General features: G+C 42.5%; 1 protein-coding gene across 6 annotated transcripts in view; it reads right to left on the bottom strand.

Annotated features, from left to right (window-relative positions):
* LOC111871915 (cytochrome P450 9e2) overlaps positions 1-19,405 on the bottom strand; it is a 63,976-nt gene that overhangs the window by 16,357 nt on the left and 28,214 nt on the right. For 3 of the 6 annotated variants that reach the window (XM_023865313.2, XM_023865312.2, XM_023865314.2), the window contains exon 2: positions 11,059-13,335. The exons of 2 other annotated variants lie outside the window; for them this stretch is intronic. In XM_023865313.2, the coding sequence (XP_023721081.1) occupies positions 11,454-13,331 (1,878 nt within the window). In that variant the 5' untranslated portion in view covers positions 13,332-13,335 and the 3' untranslated portion in view covers positions 11,059-11,453. Of the gene's footprint in view, positions 1-11,058; positions 13,336-18,973; positions 19,312-19,405 lie in introns of those variants that run through there. One more of the 6 variants, XM_023865315.2, reaches the window with a different exon arrangement.

Consider the following 19,405-nt stretch of genomic DNA (forward strand, 5'->3'; position numbering starts at 1 on the left):
CAACAAAGATAAATTCAAATTAAATTCTGATGTCTATAACATGAATACTAGACAAAAATATAACTTCCACCTACCCTCATCAACTTTATCAGTATATCAAAAAGGAGTCTACTTTACTGGCATAAAAGTGTTCAACAATCTGCCACAAAGTATTAAAATCTTGGGCAATGATACTAAAAAGTTTAAATCAGAGTTAAAGAATTATCTACATGCTCATTCCTTCTACTCTTTAGATGAATACTTCAATGTAAATAGAGAATGATGTAAAATTAAGTTATATTAATTTTTAAGCTAAAATTGCCTGTACTTATGTATGTAACCTTTTGACATGTTCTGTATCCAAAGGTACTAACCTGCTTAGGATTTATAGAATGTAAATAAATTCAATTCAATTCAATGTAGCCAAAAAGATAAAGTGACGGTATGTTGAAGAAAACTGCATAATGAGGAACTTCATAACTTGTACTCCTATGCAGGTGTGGTTAGGACGCTGAACTCTAGGAGTATGACATGGGCAGAACATGCAAGTGATATCACAGAAATACTACACAAAATTGTAGCCACAAAATCAGAAGGTAAGAAAATTCTTGGAAGACCTAAGTGTAGATGGAAGAATAACATTAAAATTGATCATACAGAAATAGGTTAGAAGGGTGTGGGATGGATTCATCTGGCTCAGGATAGGGTACCGTGGTAGCCTTTTTTGAACATGATAATGGATTTACAGGTTCCATAAAATGCAGATAATATCTGATTAGCTGAGCGACTATTAGCTTTCAAGAAGGGCTCTATTCCTTGGAGTTGATTAGATATTTGCAGCAACGTGTATCTGAATATTTAAACAACAAACAGATATTCTGTTATAGAATTACACAGAATTTATTCTCAACCACATACTATACATTCTCACTACAACCTAACAAATTATAATGAACATCTTCCAGGGTTTGCTCATGGCTGCTGTGCTGTTTTCACTGTTCACAGCACAGCAGCCACGAGCAAACCCTGGACGATATAAAGAACCTCCACATCAAGATAGCCAGGTGGCACAATATCTGCCCCATACAAGAGGGACGATGGGAGGACGAACACGAGCCTGCATGGTTTATGAATTTTAATTATTGACAATGCAAAATTTTTAATTGCAATCAAGAAATTTTAAATAATTTTTAAAAACTTTACATTCCCAGGAAACTGCTGTTTTTGTGAAATGTTCTATTTTGTGTACTATGCATTGTAACATATAAGTGTACGTACCTTACAGGTCACATTGGATGGAGTGATTTATATTTGTAATTGTTAGTGTGATGGACCAGAATGAAACAAATCAAATTGATAGTGTCTATCTTGTTTATTTTCTTAACTTACTGTTGTGTAGACTGCCTCAAATCATATTTTTTAATGCACTTTGCACAACAGGATGCATATCATAAAAATCAATATTCTGGAAGGTCAAAGTGTCAATCATTTTAAGCAAAAAATTTATATCTACATGTGTCCTATTCCAAATGGTTTCCATGATAGAGCTATTTCACTGTATAGTTCTAAAGTTGTTGATAAGAAAGGGATATTACGTACAGTTTCTAATACCGGTATTTATTGTTCAAATGATAAATTTGGTACAGTTTACATTCTCAAAAATTCCACAGTCAACTTCAGTGCACTTTGCAACTCGTGTGAAGACATTGCGTGTTTGTTGGTCTGTACTGTGTACAGCGTACTGTACATTGAAACAGCTCTATCTCAGAAAGGGTTCGGAATAGGATACATGCACATATACACTTTTTGCTTAGAATGACTACTACTATGATCTTCTAGAATGTTGATCTTTCTTCCTGGGACAATCTCTATGGATGTGGGACAGTGCATCCTAATCACATTGGACTTTCGAAGCCTGTAAAGGACAAGAGCATAACAAGGGGGGACATTATGACTTATGAGAATGTGACCAAGTACTTCCATGTTTATAGTGAAAAGACAGCCATACATGCATTTACTATCCAACCATCATGGCTCTGAGGTCATAAATACAAATGCAGCCAAAACAACAGCAAGAGAACTGATATGCATAATTGTGTGCACCCTGTTGTGTTACATGTTGGTATATAAGTACATTATACTCATAACTCAGATTATAATAAAAGTTAATTTACGTTCAGAAAAAAACAGACATTAACAATGGATCATCAGGGAAACCGAAATGGCACCGACGGGACTCAAATACTAATATAAACAATTTTAACCCTAAGGTTAATTGTAACATTGTTCGACGCAGTGTTTTCTATTGGGTCCGACCCGATGCTATGTAGCGAGGACACCAAGGCCGGCTGAATGCAAATCTCGTGTGGAGCCGGAGCTCGAATACCTCCACCGTGACCTTGCGAGTCGTAGGAGGCGACGAAAAGGGACGTCTCAATTCTGAGACAGTAAAATATGGTCGCGAGTTCCAAGGGACTCGGACCCGAGAAAGACTGCGCTCGAAAGGCCAGCAGCATATGCAAGACAGACCCGTCCTCTCGTCAGAGAGGGCGACCCACAAAAACAAGACCGTAACTATCAAACAGTAATCAAAATCTGGTCATGAACCCAGACTTACTGACTGACTAACCGTCAGTCGCAATGTGACTTGGACTTTGGCTGGATGCAGTTCAGTTGAGTGAAGTGAAGTAGTTGGCTGGTAAGTGAGTGAGTTCTGCTGAGGGTCGGCAGTTGAGTCGAGCTCTGCAAGGGAAGCTAAGAAGAGACGACACTATACTTGAGTTGACAGCGGAAAGGAGTTCTTGTGTGGCGTGTTAACCAGCGGGCAACGGCGTGACCACGGAAGCTGAAGAATCTCCATGCTTATGATTCGTTATCAGGGAACGTCTTGTGAAAACAATACAGAGAAATAGCCATTGTTGAGAGCTGTTACCATGTAACGACTAGTGAAGGCTTAACGCGGAATGATTTTTTTAGTGTGGAAATCAGCGATAGTGTTATAGTTAAGTGCAGTCACGAGTTGTTTATAAATGGTTAAAAAATATATTCATCAATCCATACCCCGTCTATAGCTACACCCCTAAATACGTGACAGTATCAAAATATGAACATGTGTTGTGACGAGATAGAGAAATCAACGGATTTTTAAAATAATACTAATATGGATCCATATTAGGACAATTCAATAACAAGCGACGTATTTAAGAAACTGCCTGATGGTGATTCAAACATGGAAACAATTATGTAAAAAACATCCGTGGTTTTAGTCCGCAAGCGAACTATACCGACCGAGCGACCGCCGCTTATCGACGAAGATCCATAGGTCTGGGCTCGATTCCCGGCTCTACTAGATTTTTTTCTGAGAAGTAATGGGTCTGGAACGGGGTCCACTCAGCCTCGTGATGATAATAGAGGAGATATTTCAAGGAAATAGCGGCTCCGGTCTAAAAACCGAAATTAACGGCCGTGGGGATTCGTTGCGCTGACCACGTGACACCCTTTATCCGCTGAAGTTGGTACAATTATGTAGCTGACGCTGAAATGAAACCAATGTTAGTGGAGTGATATTGGATTGGTTTTGTTTCCAAAAATTTGTTGTGTTGACGGCCAAGAAAGCCACATCCTGTTACATTCCATTTTCCAGGACTGTAATTCTTATGCGGGAATGGTGGTTAAGACAGATTGTAGCTGTTCCTGAACGACCGTAAAAAGAGGTCGAAGAAATGCTGGCATAGATTGTTCTTTGCCATGACAGAAATAGTATCCGCCACTCCCTTCATTATTTACTAATATCTGTATGCCAAGATATTGTTCTTAGTGCTCATACAAAAAGTAACTAAAAGATTTTGGACGCGCCACAGCTCAGGCAGTTAGTCGCTGGCTTCCCAACTCGGCAGCCCAGATTCGAGCCTGGATCAGGTCATGTGGGATTTGTGGTGGGCAAAGTGTCATTGGGGTAGGTTTCCTCCAAGTACTTCGGTTTCCCCTGCCAATCTTCATTCCACCAATTGCTCTACAATCACCATTATACCGGGGCTGGTACAATAGGCCAGTAGTGGCTGCAATACCACGTGGACTCAGTCTCACCCCACTAAGAACTCAAGATTTTTGACAAAGGCAGACCATATGCAAAAAAAAAAAATGAATGTCCAAAGCAAGGTATATTTCCTTCAATATATATAGTCGCCTCACCTACTAAAAGGAGGATGGACGGTTTTCCGTCAGCTTTGACGTCAGGCTGCAAAATGGACGTGGACACTGGCAAGAATGTCTCAAAACGAGGCAGATGTAAATTCTATACCACTCGCAATTCAGACTCTAAACTGCTTTCAAGGAGAATATTCTCCAAGATTTTTGCTTTGCTTTCTTTTATCGTTTCACCATGCATAAAAGAATTACTTTTTTCATCAGATATTTCCTGTGTTGCTCCTATTAAAATTACGTAGACCGTTCCTCACATTAATAAAGAGTTAAAAAGTAGTACGTGGATATATAGCAAACAAACTCGCAGAATAAGGTTATGTAAAACCGATGATGTTAGGCATTTTTTAAAATAAATTTCATAACCTGTCGGGACATGTCGGTCCAATTTACAATAAATATAGTTTACAAACAGTATACAAATATTTTTTTCTTATAAAGGAGTCATTAAATTCCTACATAAGGACGCCAAAGTTAATATTTTTTACTAACTAAACATTCACGTAATAAAGGCTACATATATCATTAAAATCGGAACTGAATTATTGTGAAAATCTGAATGTGGTAAAATATAAGCGCTGCACCTAAGTCACCGGTGTAGCTTCAGTCGCCTTAAATATTGGTCGAAAAGGAAATTCCGAAGTCAAGGCAGGTCACTCACTCATGGAGCTGAGCCCTTCTTGAGTAGCTGCTAATTGTGCAGCAACTCAAGAATTTCCCAACATTTTATGGAACCCGAAGGTTCATTACCGTGTTTACAAAAGCCCTCCAGCGGTCCCTATCCTGAGACAGATCAATCGAATCCCTACCACCCCATCCTATCCTCTAAAATCCATTTTAATATTGTCCACCCACCTACGTCTTGGTCTTCCAAGTTGGCTCTTTCCTTCTGGCTTCCCCGGTTAATTTACATCTACTGATTATTTTACAAGCTCCAGCGTGATCTCAGTCAAAAATACTCACGCGCTCTTACAAAGAACATAAATTGCAAATACCTCTTATGTGAAATTTACAATTAGTGATGTTGAAAGTTTACATCAGTTGGCCTCATTAACATATTCAATCAGAAGATTTCTCATAGCTTTGTGAGAGTCTGTCTAAAATATATTCAATAGGTACCGGGTTCGAAATCCAACCGAAACTTTGAAATTAATTTTATCTGCCCTTGACGTCCGGCAAACTTTGTGTAACAGGATACACGGTCTCCATAAGGACACATGTCCACAGTTTAGCCATTAATGTGACTGTCCATGATTCGATTTCAGACAAGCGTGGGACTTTTCTTTTAAAAAATGCCCAGACTCTGGTCCCGAACCGGACACATATTTACCTAAAGATGGCGCTGCAGCGGGTAGTTTGGCAGCCGAATGAAGTTACCACAAGCACTGCTGCACCCGAGCTACCTTAACTCGTTCTGCTAGCAGTCTACCCTATTTCACTGCATATTATTATAACTCCTCAATCTTCTTCCCAGCAGCTGGGTTCGAAGATTGAGAATGTCCACCACTTAATGTAACATATTCACACGGTCACGTGCATGAGTGACTACAGACGAGGTTTTGGAATGGATTTATTGCACCTCATACATACCCAACTCGGGACTACAGGTAATACAGCGCTATCGCTGATCTACACAGTTCACAGTTCACCGTTACACGTGCATTAGAATTCTCAGTCTTCACTATTCGTATCCTGGCAACGGATTTATAATCTTCTCAATGAAACTTCAAATCACACACGAGGTCTTCTTGTCACCGCCTAATTCCTTTGTGGTCATTATTCCGAGCTCTACTCAATTCAATTCCTATGCTCCCAGACTCATATTACGGCAGGTTGGCGTCCCGAAACTCGACTCTTCACTCTCGCTTACTAAATATAACCAGTTTGCACGAGTCCCACGGAAAACACTGTTTTCTATTGTCTCGTATTGTTTTAGGAGTGTTTACCGCGCCACTGCATAGCAACGGTTGGGGCGCGGATCACAGAGAAAACAGCCTCTCTATTGTTGAAGCGCGTTTAGGGCGGGCATGTGTTTACAGAGTCATTGCATAGCAATACACGTCACAATACTAATGGCTGCCACCACATTCTCCTACAATGATCTCTTAGGGTGGTGATCTAGAATAGCTCAGACACAGACAATGTTATTACTATTATTTTGCAATATTTACAAGTTAATTCACAACATACCCACCGTCTAACGCTCTTTACTCTAATTTGGAAGTTCATACTCTGGTCACGCTCGATTATTGGCTATACTACGTAAGTTCACTTACTCGTCATAGCTCAGGTGGGTAGCCGTCGGCTTCACACTGTGGCGGCCCAGGTTCGATCCCAGGACAGGTTACGTGAGATTTGTGGCGGACACAGTGGCAGTTTTTCCTCGACTATTACGGTTTAACCTGTCAATTCTCATTCCATCGACTGCTCCACACTCATCATTTATCATCCGCGGCTGGTACAATAGGCCAGTAGGGGCCAACGTACCTGGTGACTCGGTCTCATCAAAAGAAAAAAAAAGCCTACGTATCATAGCAGAGAAGATTGTCATGAAGAATAAGGCCTCAGCTTTATCCATGACGACTGGATGTTGCTTGTAGATTCTGCCACAGACATGCCTGCCGAACTAGTACGAGGGAGTCAGTAAATAGGTCACACATGGGAGTAAAACAGCTGTAATGGACGTAATAGCTTTTATATATATATCACTAGGTAGCAGCACAGTCCAGCTTCATGACAGTCTAGTAGCAGATGCGCATGCACATGTTCAGATGTTGGTTTCAGTAGTCAAAATGGCGACCGTCGTTGAGGAGTGTACTTCCGAAAAGCTGCGTCCTGTTTTGCGTTTTTATGGGAAAATGACTCAATGCAAGGATATTAATAAACAAAAATGTTTCCTCCTTAGGGTTGGAAGTGTTTGTCGCGTAAAGCGGTTCACAACTTGGCCGAGATACGCGACAAACATCTGGCTCAGACAACAGTAAAAACACTTCTATGCTGCAGATTTCGACATACTGGTAAAGCGAAGAGACAAGTGTATCACTGTCAGTGGAGAATATGTAGAAAAATACGTGTTTTTCTTCAGTTTTGAATATCGCATGTTTTACGTTTTATATCAATTTGTGACATATTTACAGACTCTCTCCTATAACTCTCGGCGTTAACCGATTAAACTGCTCTTTAACTCGACCTCCAGCCGCTAATCTAATTCCTACGATGGATCTGAAACGGAATACAACCCGGTCGCTTATCCTCTACGATCTACGTACTTCCACAAAAATGACTGACTTGCTCTAGGTTGCCCGACTCCTGACTAGACACGACTCTGCCTACTTTACTGCTACCAACTATTGCTTCCGTCTAACGTCACCTTGACTAACATGTTCAATTTATGATTTTTCTGCCTTGAGCTCTCTCGCCTTCCCAACCCGTAATTGTCTTAAGGGCATAACACACTTCGAGAGTGAAGCACATAAGAACGTTATTCTCCTCAGATGCCTCTGCTTGGTGCTGTGATGAACATAAAAATAAAGGTAAAGCTCTCCCTGTAACAGGCAGTGAAAGTCCATAGTATCGTGGGACGTCGAGGCTCCCACATTTCCTAGACACTCGGCTCATAAATTGCGATGAGGTTATCAGCCTTACGCCCCGGCCGCCCTTTACCCCCAGGAGGATTCCTGGTACTCATTTCTGTTAGAGGCTGAGTAGACTCCAGGGCAATAATGCGACTGGAAGGATTAGACCATTTGAAAAATCCAATGGCCTCATCGGGAATCGATCCCACGACCTTCAGGCTTGTAGAATAGAGCCTCAACCAACTAAGAATGACTGTAACTTTACCTCCATTCCTCTTCTATCTGTCTCTGGCGTGGTGCTTCAGATGCACCTCACTGAACGTACTGGATCCCATGCGCTGAGGCCGTGAGAGAAGCTTGATCACATATCACGGCGAGAAAGCTACCCGATTCATACTGGACTTACTCTTCAACCATAAAGATGGAGTCAATATAATCCTCCGAAACATCAGCTGACATTTAATGGACTACATTGTGTTATATCCCAGAAGACATAACTCTTCCATTCTCGTAAAAGTATACGTGTATTTCACTGATGTGCTAAGTTGGTAGTATATCAAGAAAGTGCGTGAATTTGGACTCCGCCTGATGATGACCATGTATGGTCGAAACATCAGGTGGAAAATCTGGATTTATTGTAAATTGTTACAATTAATTTGTGTAACGACGGTGACAACTCGGAAATTGATTCAGGAGGAAACTAAGAGGAGAATGAACTCAGGTAACGCTTGCTACCATTCGGTCTAGGACCTTCTGCTTTCTCGTTTGTCTAAAAATATAAAAATTAGAATATACAGAATTAAAATTTTGCTGTGGTTCTGTATGGGTGTGAAACCTTGTCTCTGACTTTAAGGGAGGAACATAGACTGAGGGTGTTTGAAAACAGGGCGCTGAGGAGAATATTTGGACCGAAGAGAGATGACGTGACAGGAGGTTGGAGAAAACTGCATAACGAGGAGCTTCATAACTTGTACTCTTCTGCAAGTATAATTAGAATGATCAAGTCAAGGAGGATGAGATAGGCTGAGCATTTAGCGTGAATGGGGGAGAACATGAATGCCTGAAGGATATTCATTCGAAAGCACAACGAAAGAGACCACTACGAAAACCATGGAGTAGGTGGGTGGATAATAATAAAATGGATCTTAGACAGATAAGCTGGGGTGGTATGTACTAGATCGATCTGGCTCAGGATAGGGACCAGTGGAGGGCTCTTGTGAACACGGTGATGAACCTTCGTGTTCCATAAAACGCTGCGAAGTTCTTGAGCAGCTGCACAACTGGCAGCTTCTCAAGAAGGGTTTATCTCCAGTTTTTTTTTTAATTCGCTTAGTGGGGGATGGAGTCCAACTGGGTCCACTCGGCAAGGCGGCCACTGATTGGCCTATTGTAGCCTGCCCCAGGTGATTATGATGATGGAGATTTTGGTGGAAAAAAGATTGGCAGGGGAAACCGAAGTACTCGGAGAAAACATACCCCAGCGCCACTTTGTCCACCACAAATCCCACTTGACCAGACCCGGGATCGAGCCCGGGCCGCCGCGGTGAGAAGCCAGCGACTAACCGCTTGAGCTATGGTGCAGTTTCCATAGAGTTACTATACTGCATTTCCACTTTCAACGGGATATCTTTCTGTTATTCCTTAGGCATCATCTGGAGCTCATACAAGTGCATGCTATGTTGTGTTTCATTGCACTGAAGTGAGAGTAATATTCGACTGAACTGAAAAACAACAGTAACAGAAAGTAACCGTCTATCATTTTGAATTGTACACAACACACAGCACATTGGAAACATCTAACCACAAGACATATACCTCAAGCTGACATCTCCCATCTTTGGGATGAATCAACAAGGAGGAGCTTAACATTCACATCAAATGTTTTAAATTTTTAAATATTTTAACATTGACGTTTTTAAACTTGAGGGAAGTTTCGGATGGAATGCGAGAATTGATAGTGCATTCAACAATCCTAGCAAGTGTTGTGCTTTTACACGTCGACATATTGTAGCAGCGTCCACGCAGCAAACATAACTGTGTACATCTTAAACAACGACAGTGTTTTCATGATTGTACTATGTGCCTCTGATGATGGTTGTATTAAACCGAAACATGTAAGGCAGAAGTGATAAAGAAGTGACCTACAAATTGTTACACTGGACGGACTTTCTATTGACTTTGTAACCGTCTATCAGTTTGATGTTTGCGCAACTGGCGGCTTCTCAAGAAAGGCTCAGCTCAGCTCCAAGTATTTAGTTAGTGGGTTAATGGGTTTCATAATTATTTCAGTATGAGGAGCTGGGAGAGCGCAGAGGGTATAGCCACCGGCTATGGGCGGGACGGCCCGACGCGTTCGACTTCGAGGCTCCAGGTTGCAGTCAGGCAACATACAGTACTTAATAACTCTTTAGGACCGCCGTGGTCTAGTGGTCAGAGTTCCTGGCTACAGATTCGATTCCCGGCGCTACCAAATTTTCTGAGAAGTAGTGGGTCCATTCACCCTCGTGAGGATAACTGAGGAGCTATTTCAAGGAAATAGCGGCCCCGGTCTAGAAAACCGAGATTAACGGCCGTGGGGATCCGTTGCGCAGACCAGGCGACATCCTCTATCCGCTGAAGTTGGCACTAACTTCGCCGACAAGCGGCGGTCGCTCGGTAGTTATAGTTCGCTTGCGGACTGAAGCCACGAATTTTTTGTTTTACTTACAGACACCTTAATATGAATTCCGTTGTCTGCTTTTTAAAATCTGACCTTCTGCTCTTTAGTATTGTGACGTGATTGAGTGTGACTATAGATGTGATTTGGATTCGTAATTGGATTTATTGCACACTTCCAGATCATATAGTGCTATCGCTAATTCATACACTCAGCAGTTAACCACAGCACGTCGGTCGCGTGATACAGGCTCGGAGCGGACCACATAGAAATCACCGCCTCCAACATTACTTCCATTGTTGGGCGCGGGACGCTGCCTAACAATGGCTGTTGTCTCGTTGTTTGTTTCTCGTTCGTTGCCTAGCAAGGGCTCTATATGCCACAACAGCATCTCCATTTTTCTCTTTGTTTGGCTTGCTGGCTGTGACTGTTTCTGAATGTTCTTGTTGGGGAGATATTTTGTTGCGTGGTGGTCGGCCATCACGATTGTTCGCTTAAGGTCTGCAACTTGCATATACACTTGGAATATTTTCCGTTTTGAGTTATTTAAGAATTAATTACTTCGATTTCTCATTTATTCACATATATTAGACGCACTACGTACTTTCAAATGTTTTTAATTTGGGAATTTTCTAAGTAACTCAGAAAAAGAATGTATATTAATTTTATTTTCATCTGACAGAATTATTAGTTATTCTGCTTTATGTTGAATTAAAGTTTTCTTACAATATGTTGTTGCTTTCTTATCATGCAGAAGAACAGATGCCTGCGTGAAGTCCCTGAGAAATATATCAACCCTTTAAGATCTTCCTTTGAGTTCCAGCTGCTTTTTCCTGCAACACTGGATACAGCACACCATAACATCGGCAGGAGAACTTAGTAATCACTTTGCCTACTAGATGGAGACACCGAGGATATTTGAAATATCACCAATACTGCCAAGTACCACGCCATTCTGTCAATAAAATATTCAGATCATCGTCAATGTTAAGACCTTATACAGTGAGTAGTAAATCATAATTTCAAGACAAAGCTAACAATGATTAGTTTTTAAGGTATCCGGTTTTCCAATCCTGGATCACCATATCCGCCCCTTTAGCTCCTAACATCATACTTGGGACGTTCGTGTGGGCCGCTGGCACCACTGGCATGATGGAGGCATCTATTACTCTCAACCTGTTTATACCGTATACCCTCAGCCTCTCGTCAACGACTGAAGATTGGTCAGAAATGGGGCCCATCTTGCATGTTCCACTCAAGTGCCATATTCCGACTGCTAAATGCCTGATAACACATCTCCAATATTCGTCCGACCCAAATTCCAAATGTTTGCAGTCAGGTATTGGATAATTATGGACCTTTGAGCCATATTTTTGAAACGCTTTAGTGTTACTGAGATCTATAATTTTCTTAATTCCAAGAAGCTGCATCTCTAAATCTTGGGGATCTTCAAAAAGATCGTAATAAATTAGAGGCTTGTGGAAAGGGTTTGCAGATTTCAACATTATTCTGCCTCTACTTTTCGGTTTCAATGTTAATGGAACTCCTGACCAGCTATGAGTATCTTCCACAGGTTCGTAAACGGTCTTATAAATATCTTCTCTAATGCCTAACGTTTTGTATAATGATTTTTCAGATAAAAGACTAGCCCCGAAAAAAAGGATCTCCAAATCAGGGTCACCGTCAACATCACTTGGATTTTTCGTGTCAATGAAAGCTATTCCTTCGCATCCTGCAGGAACAGAAAAGGGGCCCTTATGATAATTTAAATACTCAACCAAACTTGAACCGTCATTCAGCATTTCATTTAAAATTAAGCCTACCGACTGGTTCACAGTGAAAGTCAAACCGAGTGATCCGGGATGGTCCATAAGATTATATCCAACGCTCAAATCCTCTATGACGGGAATATTGAGTGCCGTGAGGTGCTGCTTTGGTCCTACACCGGACAGCATCAAGAGTTGTGGCGAATTAACAGCTCCTGCTGACAGAATTACTTCCTTCTTAGCACGGACTACGTATTTCTTTTTGTTCTGGACGAACTCCACGCCGTACGCAGTCTTCGTGCTTGGATCGATGAGAATCTTGGTCACTTGACTTCTCTTCTTCAAATGAAAATTGTTCCGGTCTCTCATGGGATGCAGAAACGCTCTGGAAGCACTCCAACGGGTACCATTCCTTTTGGTAGTTTGCAAGAGACTAAATCCTGTCTGTGTTTCGCCGTTATAATCCACTATCCTGTGTCCCAGTTCCCTTCCTCCTTCCACGAATGCGTCAGCAAGAGGGGTGTGGAATGGCGCGTAGCTGATGGTCACTTCGCCCCTAGTGGAATGAAACCGGGTGTCTTTAGTCAGTTCTGGAATAGTCATTTCCTCAATCTCAAGGAAGTAGGGTAGTACATCTTTGTATCCCCAGCCAGAATTCCCTAGTTTTTCCCAGTTGTTGTAGTCTCTTTTGTTTCCTCGAGTATAGATCATGAAATTTACAACACTGCTACCCCCAACAACTTTCCCACGTGGACATGTGCACTGCCTGTTTTCCATACCTAGACACACAGTGCTAGATGGTTCCATTTTGTATTTCCAATTTGCGTCACTAAACTGAAAAAATGTAGCCATAATTGGTATGTCCATTACATAGTTTTCGGGACGGCCTGCCTCTATAAGAAGCACATTCCAATCTGGGTTTCTGGACAGTCGATTAGCCACGACGCTACCAGCTGACCCGGCGCCCACGATGATAAAATCATACTCTGGGAGAACCGTTGCTGCATCTTGTGGTTCCTCCTGGAAATGACGTGTTCCTTCTTGAACGAACTTCACCAGCCCCTCTAAAAGTCCCAAGTTACGTCTCTCTGCTTGTGTTATGTGGCTCAGAAGTAAAATGATCACAAATATCTGGTAAGTTGCCTTCTGGTCCATTACACTGAAAATCAGATTTAATTACAGATGATTGCTCTTATTTCAATTGGGAGAACATGGACTGAGACTGTTTCAGAAGAAGAGACCATGAATAATACGAACTAAAAGAGGAGGATTAAGAATACTGTGCATGAGGTTCATAATTTCAGATCTTCATAAAATATTATGACCACAAACTAAACAAAGATTAACTGAACAGACTGAACAAGAGGCAAATCTCTAGACTTGTGAGGTATTGGGTTTTCGGACTTTATCCATCGTCCTAGTTTTTAAGATAACTAAGAAAAACACGACGTTTCGGAAACTGGATCTGTTTCCGTCCTTAGGTGAGGGAGAACACCTATTCTGTTGGGTCCCTTTGAAAGTGCTAGCTCTTTCCAGTTTCCGAAACGTCGTGTTTTTCTTAGTTATCTTAAAAAACAGGACGATGGATAAAGTCCGAAAACCCAATATCTCTGTGTGTTATACACCATCGTCAGAATCATATAGTAGTTACTCTATGATATATATACAGTGTCCGTCTTGCAGTGTTGACATTACAACACCCGCAGCCAAAGAGGGAACACGCATCACGAGACAAGATACACACGGCATATAAGAGGAACGACTTCCACAGCGGAGGAACCATGCGCGGGGTTTGAATTGGGACAGATAAGATGAATATCTTAACAAGATTTTAGTATACAAAAAATTTATTATAACTGACGAATATTTTAAAATACTTTTTAAATAATTTTACATTGACATAATGGCATGCAATGCAATAGATTAGTGTAAATGGAGCACCTGATGATGGCACTATGGTGCCGAAACATGTTGTGAAGTGACAGGTAAAAGTGGATGCACTGCAAGACGGACACTGTATATATATCATGGACGAAAATCAGTGCAACAGGACGCTAAAATACAACATCATGCAACTACTCTAGACTTGTATTTGGGAGGTGCTCGTATCGAATCTCGAACGGGACGCAGACTTCATGACTGAGGTTATCTTTGGTTTTCATCACTTCCTGCAGAGGAATGCTAGCATAGTGTTCTGAAATAAATCACGACTACTTCATTCTACATGTTTTCCAATTCATCATACATCGGTCATCCTACCATTCGACGCTATGTAGTCTGAGCTGCTGTCAGCGTGATAACATAACCTCTAAAATAGTCACGTTGTTAACGGTGTGTATGTTCCCAGTCTTCTATACAAAACTGAAAGAGGATAACAAATAAACTGTTCGTATTCTCTCGTATATGAGTGAATACAGACGGGGTTTGGATTGGCAATTGGATTTACTGACAACTTATAGATGGTGACTACAAGTAACTACAGAGCAATCGCTATACACACTTTAGTCTTTTCAAATCTAACGTGTCTCCGCCAGTCGTTGCCTGGTAACGGCTTCAACGGCAGACGTTCTCCTTACTATTGTGTTCCCGAACTATCCTCGTGCCCCAGCTACCAGCTTCTAACAGCAACATCTCACAACGACTGAACTGCAGTTCTCGGACTAACTAACTCAACAACCAACTCTTCACTTCACTCAACTCGACTGCACTCGCTCCATTAATTGGTCTGCTTATAATATCTAGGCATGAACTGCACAGAAAACACCGTTCCTCCGTTACTCAAGTCAAAGTCAAAGTCATGTTGCAACCGACGGTCGGTCAGTCTGTCTGTCTTGGTGTCGAGCCCCAGGGATGACCAGATATTCCTTTGAATGAAGTTACTGTCTTGTCTATGTGGGGCGCCCTCTCTGACGAGAGGTCGGGTCTGTCATTTGTCAGTCAGTCTGTATTCATAAGTCCACTGTCTGTATTTACATACATTTACAAATACACACTTATTCCTTACTTCTATGTACAATATATAAAAGGCCTCTGTTAGTCCAGGCTCGGTACAGAAGATTATGCCCTTTTTCTAGTATTATTCGCTACCACGGCAATCTAGTCACTTGAACGGTCGTATGCCTGACCGCCGCCAAGTTTAAGCCTCTAATACTTCCTGTGGCGGACTTCGCTTTGTCCGATGTTGCGAACATTCTCATTATCATGATTTTGTATGACTTCTGCTTGTTGCCTGCATAATTTTGTTATAAAGTCATATACGTACGGGATTTTGAATGCCATGTGCAAATCGCGGACCGGTGTGCGCCTTGGAAAATTGCCAATGGTGCAGAGAACCTTGTTTTGCAGGCGCTGCAATTTCACTAGATGGGTGTCTGCCGCAAACTCCCAGGCGGGACTAGCATAAGTCATTACGGACCTAATAAGATATTTATGGAGGGTTAGTTTAATATTAGTGCTCAATCGCTCACTTCTGAATAGGGAATATAACCTAATGAATGTTCTGAAGGCCTTGGCTTCGATCATTTTTATGTGCAATCTCCATGTAACTCTCTTATCGAAGATTACACCTAGATATTTTGCACTATTTACAAATGGAATATTTCTTCCATTTAGAGTAAGACAAGACTCAGGCGGTCGACGACCACGAGAGAAGTAGACCAACTGGGTCTTATCGTCATTAATTTTTATATTCCAGCGCTCACACCAGGTCTCCATTGAGCTGAGACCGAGCTGGAGTTTTCTAACAATAAAGCCTTCCTTGCGATCTGTCGCATATAGACAGGTGTCGTCCGCAAAGAGGGCCAGGTGAACACCATGTGTTTGGAGGGCATCATTTATATACAAGTTAAAAGAGTAGGGGAAAGGACAGAACCTTGTAGCACCCCTGCTTGCATTTCTCTTGGCGTTGACATTTCACCTTCAGCCGTGACCCTGAATTTACGTTTAGAAAGAAAAGGACCCAAAAAGTTTGGTCAACCTGTTCGAGAATTCCAATTTTGATAACTTATACAGGAATCCTGAGTGCCACGTGGTATCAAAGGTTTTTTCGATGTCCAAGAACACCGCAGCCCTAGACATTTTGTTGTTGAAATTAAGGGTCACGTGGTCCGCCAGCCTCATACATTGCAATGTCGTGCTGTGACGTGCACGAAAACCAAACTGGCTTGCGTTAAGTAGGCCTCTTTCTTCAATATGTTTTTGGGGGAAAGTCAAAATTACTTCTTCGAATAATTTTCCTGTCGTGGACCGGAGGATGATCGGACGTAAATTTTGAAGGAGTTTCGGGTCTTTACCGGGTTTAGGTAAAGTTATTACTTTTGCTTCCTTCCAAGTGGTTGGAAAATGCGAAAGCCGAAGACAGTGATTGAATAAATGGGTTAGATGAACCAGTGGTCGTCTTGGAAGGTGCCTGAGGCATTCATTTGGGATGCCGTCAATTCCGCAGGCCATTTTTAGTTTCAGAGATTTTATTAATTTCTGTACGTCACTTAGTCTGATCTTTTGAGTGGGTATGTCGTGTACAGTTTCCAGCATAGCTTGAACTCTAGCCTCCACCCGCCGTTCATGGTTATCGTCGCACAGATCATGTGGCGTGAACTGAATTTCCAAGCAGTCGGCAATTGCGTTGGCTTTTTCAGAAGGGTGAAATTTAAGGCCAGAAGAACCATGAATAGCAGTTGGCGCCCTTGGTCCGTCTCTCTTTAAGAGAGATTTCGCAATGGGCCATATACCCTGAAGTATGACTTGTGCGTTATTTATTTTTGTTTCCCACCGTTCAAGTGCCTTTTCACGGGTCATTCGCCTGATTGATTTGGTGACCCAATTGACTGCCGTTTTACACGCTGGATCCCTGGTTTCTTGCCACAATTTTCGTAGCCTCTGCTTATATTTTATCAAACGATCTAGACCGGGTAGATCGCTGTTTATATCCGAAAGTGTAACTTTACTTGTCGACAACCTATATGCCTAAGCAATAGAAGCTGCAGAGTCGCGTGCCGCTTTATCGGCTTCTACCCCTGACTTAATTTCTAATTTAGGTGATATTAACTCAGAGGCTAGGCTTTGAAACCGCTCCCAATTTGTAAATTTCTCAATAGGTTCCGAAAGATTCCTAATCTTAACGTGATCCAGTATGTGGAATACTATTGGTAGGTGATCTGAATCCAAAATGTCAGAAACTATGACATCCGACACTCTGATATTCTTGTGAACCACAATATTCAGCACGTCACCATTTCCCGCAGGGGAATAATGAGTGGGGCACTGTGGTGCTGAGATTTCGAAATCACTCATATCAAATAAATCCATAAGTTTCAAGCCTGAGGGGTTTGAAACTCTGCTATTCCAAAATGGGTTCTTAGCATTCAAATCACATGCCATATTGGACTTACGTCTGAAGCTTAAGAGCTCAATGATGTCAGCATCACTCCAGGCTTTGCCTGGAGATTTATAAACAGCTGCAAGCAGCACTTCGCTATTTCCAATTGGTATGCAGACCCCTGTCGCTTCTACTGAAACAAAGGGTGGTAGGTCTACATGGTTATGGGGAATGCCTTTTCTTACTCCAACGGCAGTTCCGCCTTTTCTGCCCGAGTGGCGGTCGATTCTATAAAAGTGGTAATTTGGAATAAAGAACCTCTCATGAGGTTTCAGATGTGTCTTTGAAAACAGGGCCACATCTACGTGTAGGTCTTGCAGCTGTTTACTGAGCTCATAGCGTTGCCTCCCAATGCCGTTCGCATTAAATGCTATGACTTTGAGGGGCCTATGAACTCTAGTGACCATAATAATAATGGCCATTATTTTGTCCTCCTCGGACACTGCACCACTGACCTCTGTCATAATCTGCTGTACTACAGTCACTACTCTCACCATTTTGTCGAGAGATGGACTGTTTACATGAGGAGCCTCGACTGACCTGATTCCTGTTGCAGTGCAGGGGTGGGTACAATTTGCTTTCTTGCTGCGGGTGTAGAAGCCACCGGAGCGGGATTTGTCTGGGGATGTTGCTTTGCGCCGCCTCTGAGTGCCACCGCGAAGGAGACACCTGGAGTGATGACGTTTGATGAGAACACCTTCCCTGTGGTAGTTCTGGGCCGTCTCTGTGTCTTCCCTTTTGCTGCTCCTCCTTGGCGTATCTGCAACCCCGATAATTGGTGGGATGCGAGTTTTCTCCCTCCGCCAATCGGCAGTGGAGGCAGAGTTCCCCTTTTCTGGGCACTTCTTGTGTAGGTGACCGCCTCCGCACCACGAATAACGTGCGGGTTGCTTGCAGTTTGTCCAAACGTGGCCGAACTGCTGGCAGTTGTAGCACTGTGTGAGCCCGCTTTGTGCTTCGTACGCCTCTACCTTAATGGCAATGTGGCAGAGGTTGGTCAGCCGGAAGAGTTCTTGGGACTTCTCCATTCTAGGTAGTGTGACAGGAAACAAGGGAAGGTTAATGGTATTTGTTCCTTCAGGAGGAGTCCGACGATTGGTTGTCATTTGTTTGACGCTAATGACGTCAAACCCCAGACTCACCAGACCGTCAGAGATATCTTCCGCTGGAGTATTTGGTGGAAGGTGACGGATAACAGCTTTGATGGGTTTCTCAGACTTTGGATAGTAGGTAAAGTACGAGAGATTGTTACTCTCTAGGAATTTTTTGATGGCTGAGAAGTCCGCCATTTCCTTCGTGACAATTCTGGTCCCGCTCCTGGTGTTGCGGAACTCAAAATTGCCCTTGACTAGGTCTTTAACCTTCCTCTGCAACTGCATCAGGTTTGTCGTGGAGGTTAGTACAATTGGAGGCGCCCTACCTGACTTGTCCGATGGCTGCTGTTCTCCCGACTTGTTGGCTGTCGCCTCCACGTCCATTCCTGTTGTCCTCAGGGGCGCAAAGAAGTTCTTCATTTGTACTTCACCCTGGAATTTTATTCTAGGGCCCCTCGAGCCAGGTGCCGTCTTCGGCTTTTTCTTCTGCTCTTCTGAAGGGTTTCGCTTGCGCCTTCTTTTGCTCGCGAAATTCCTCGGCTGATTCTTCTTTTTGTTCCAGCAGGAGAGACTCTCGCATCTCCCTGTGGATGGCAGCATAGAGGCGCAGCATGGCTGTAAAGAGAGCTTTGCCGTCGAGGTGCTTACAGAGCACTGTCCTTTCGGCCTCGGATTTCGTTATAAGTTTATTCCATACTGCGCCGTTTCCGTTTATTGAGGGCGAGGTACCCATAAGCTGCCCTATAGTTTGTAATCCT

This window comes from Cryptotermes secundus, unplaced genomic scaffold (genome assembly GCF_002891405.2).
Source record: "Cryptotermes secundus unplaced genomic scaffold, Csec_1.0 scaffold1780, whole genome shotgun sequence".
In the NCBI taxonomy this organism is placed as follows: domain Eukaryota; kingdom Metazoa; phylum Arthropoda; class Insecta; order Blattodea; family Kalotermitidae; genus Cryptotermes; species Cryptotermes secundus.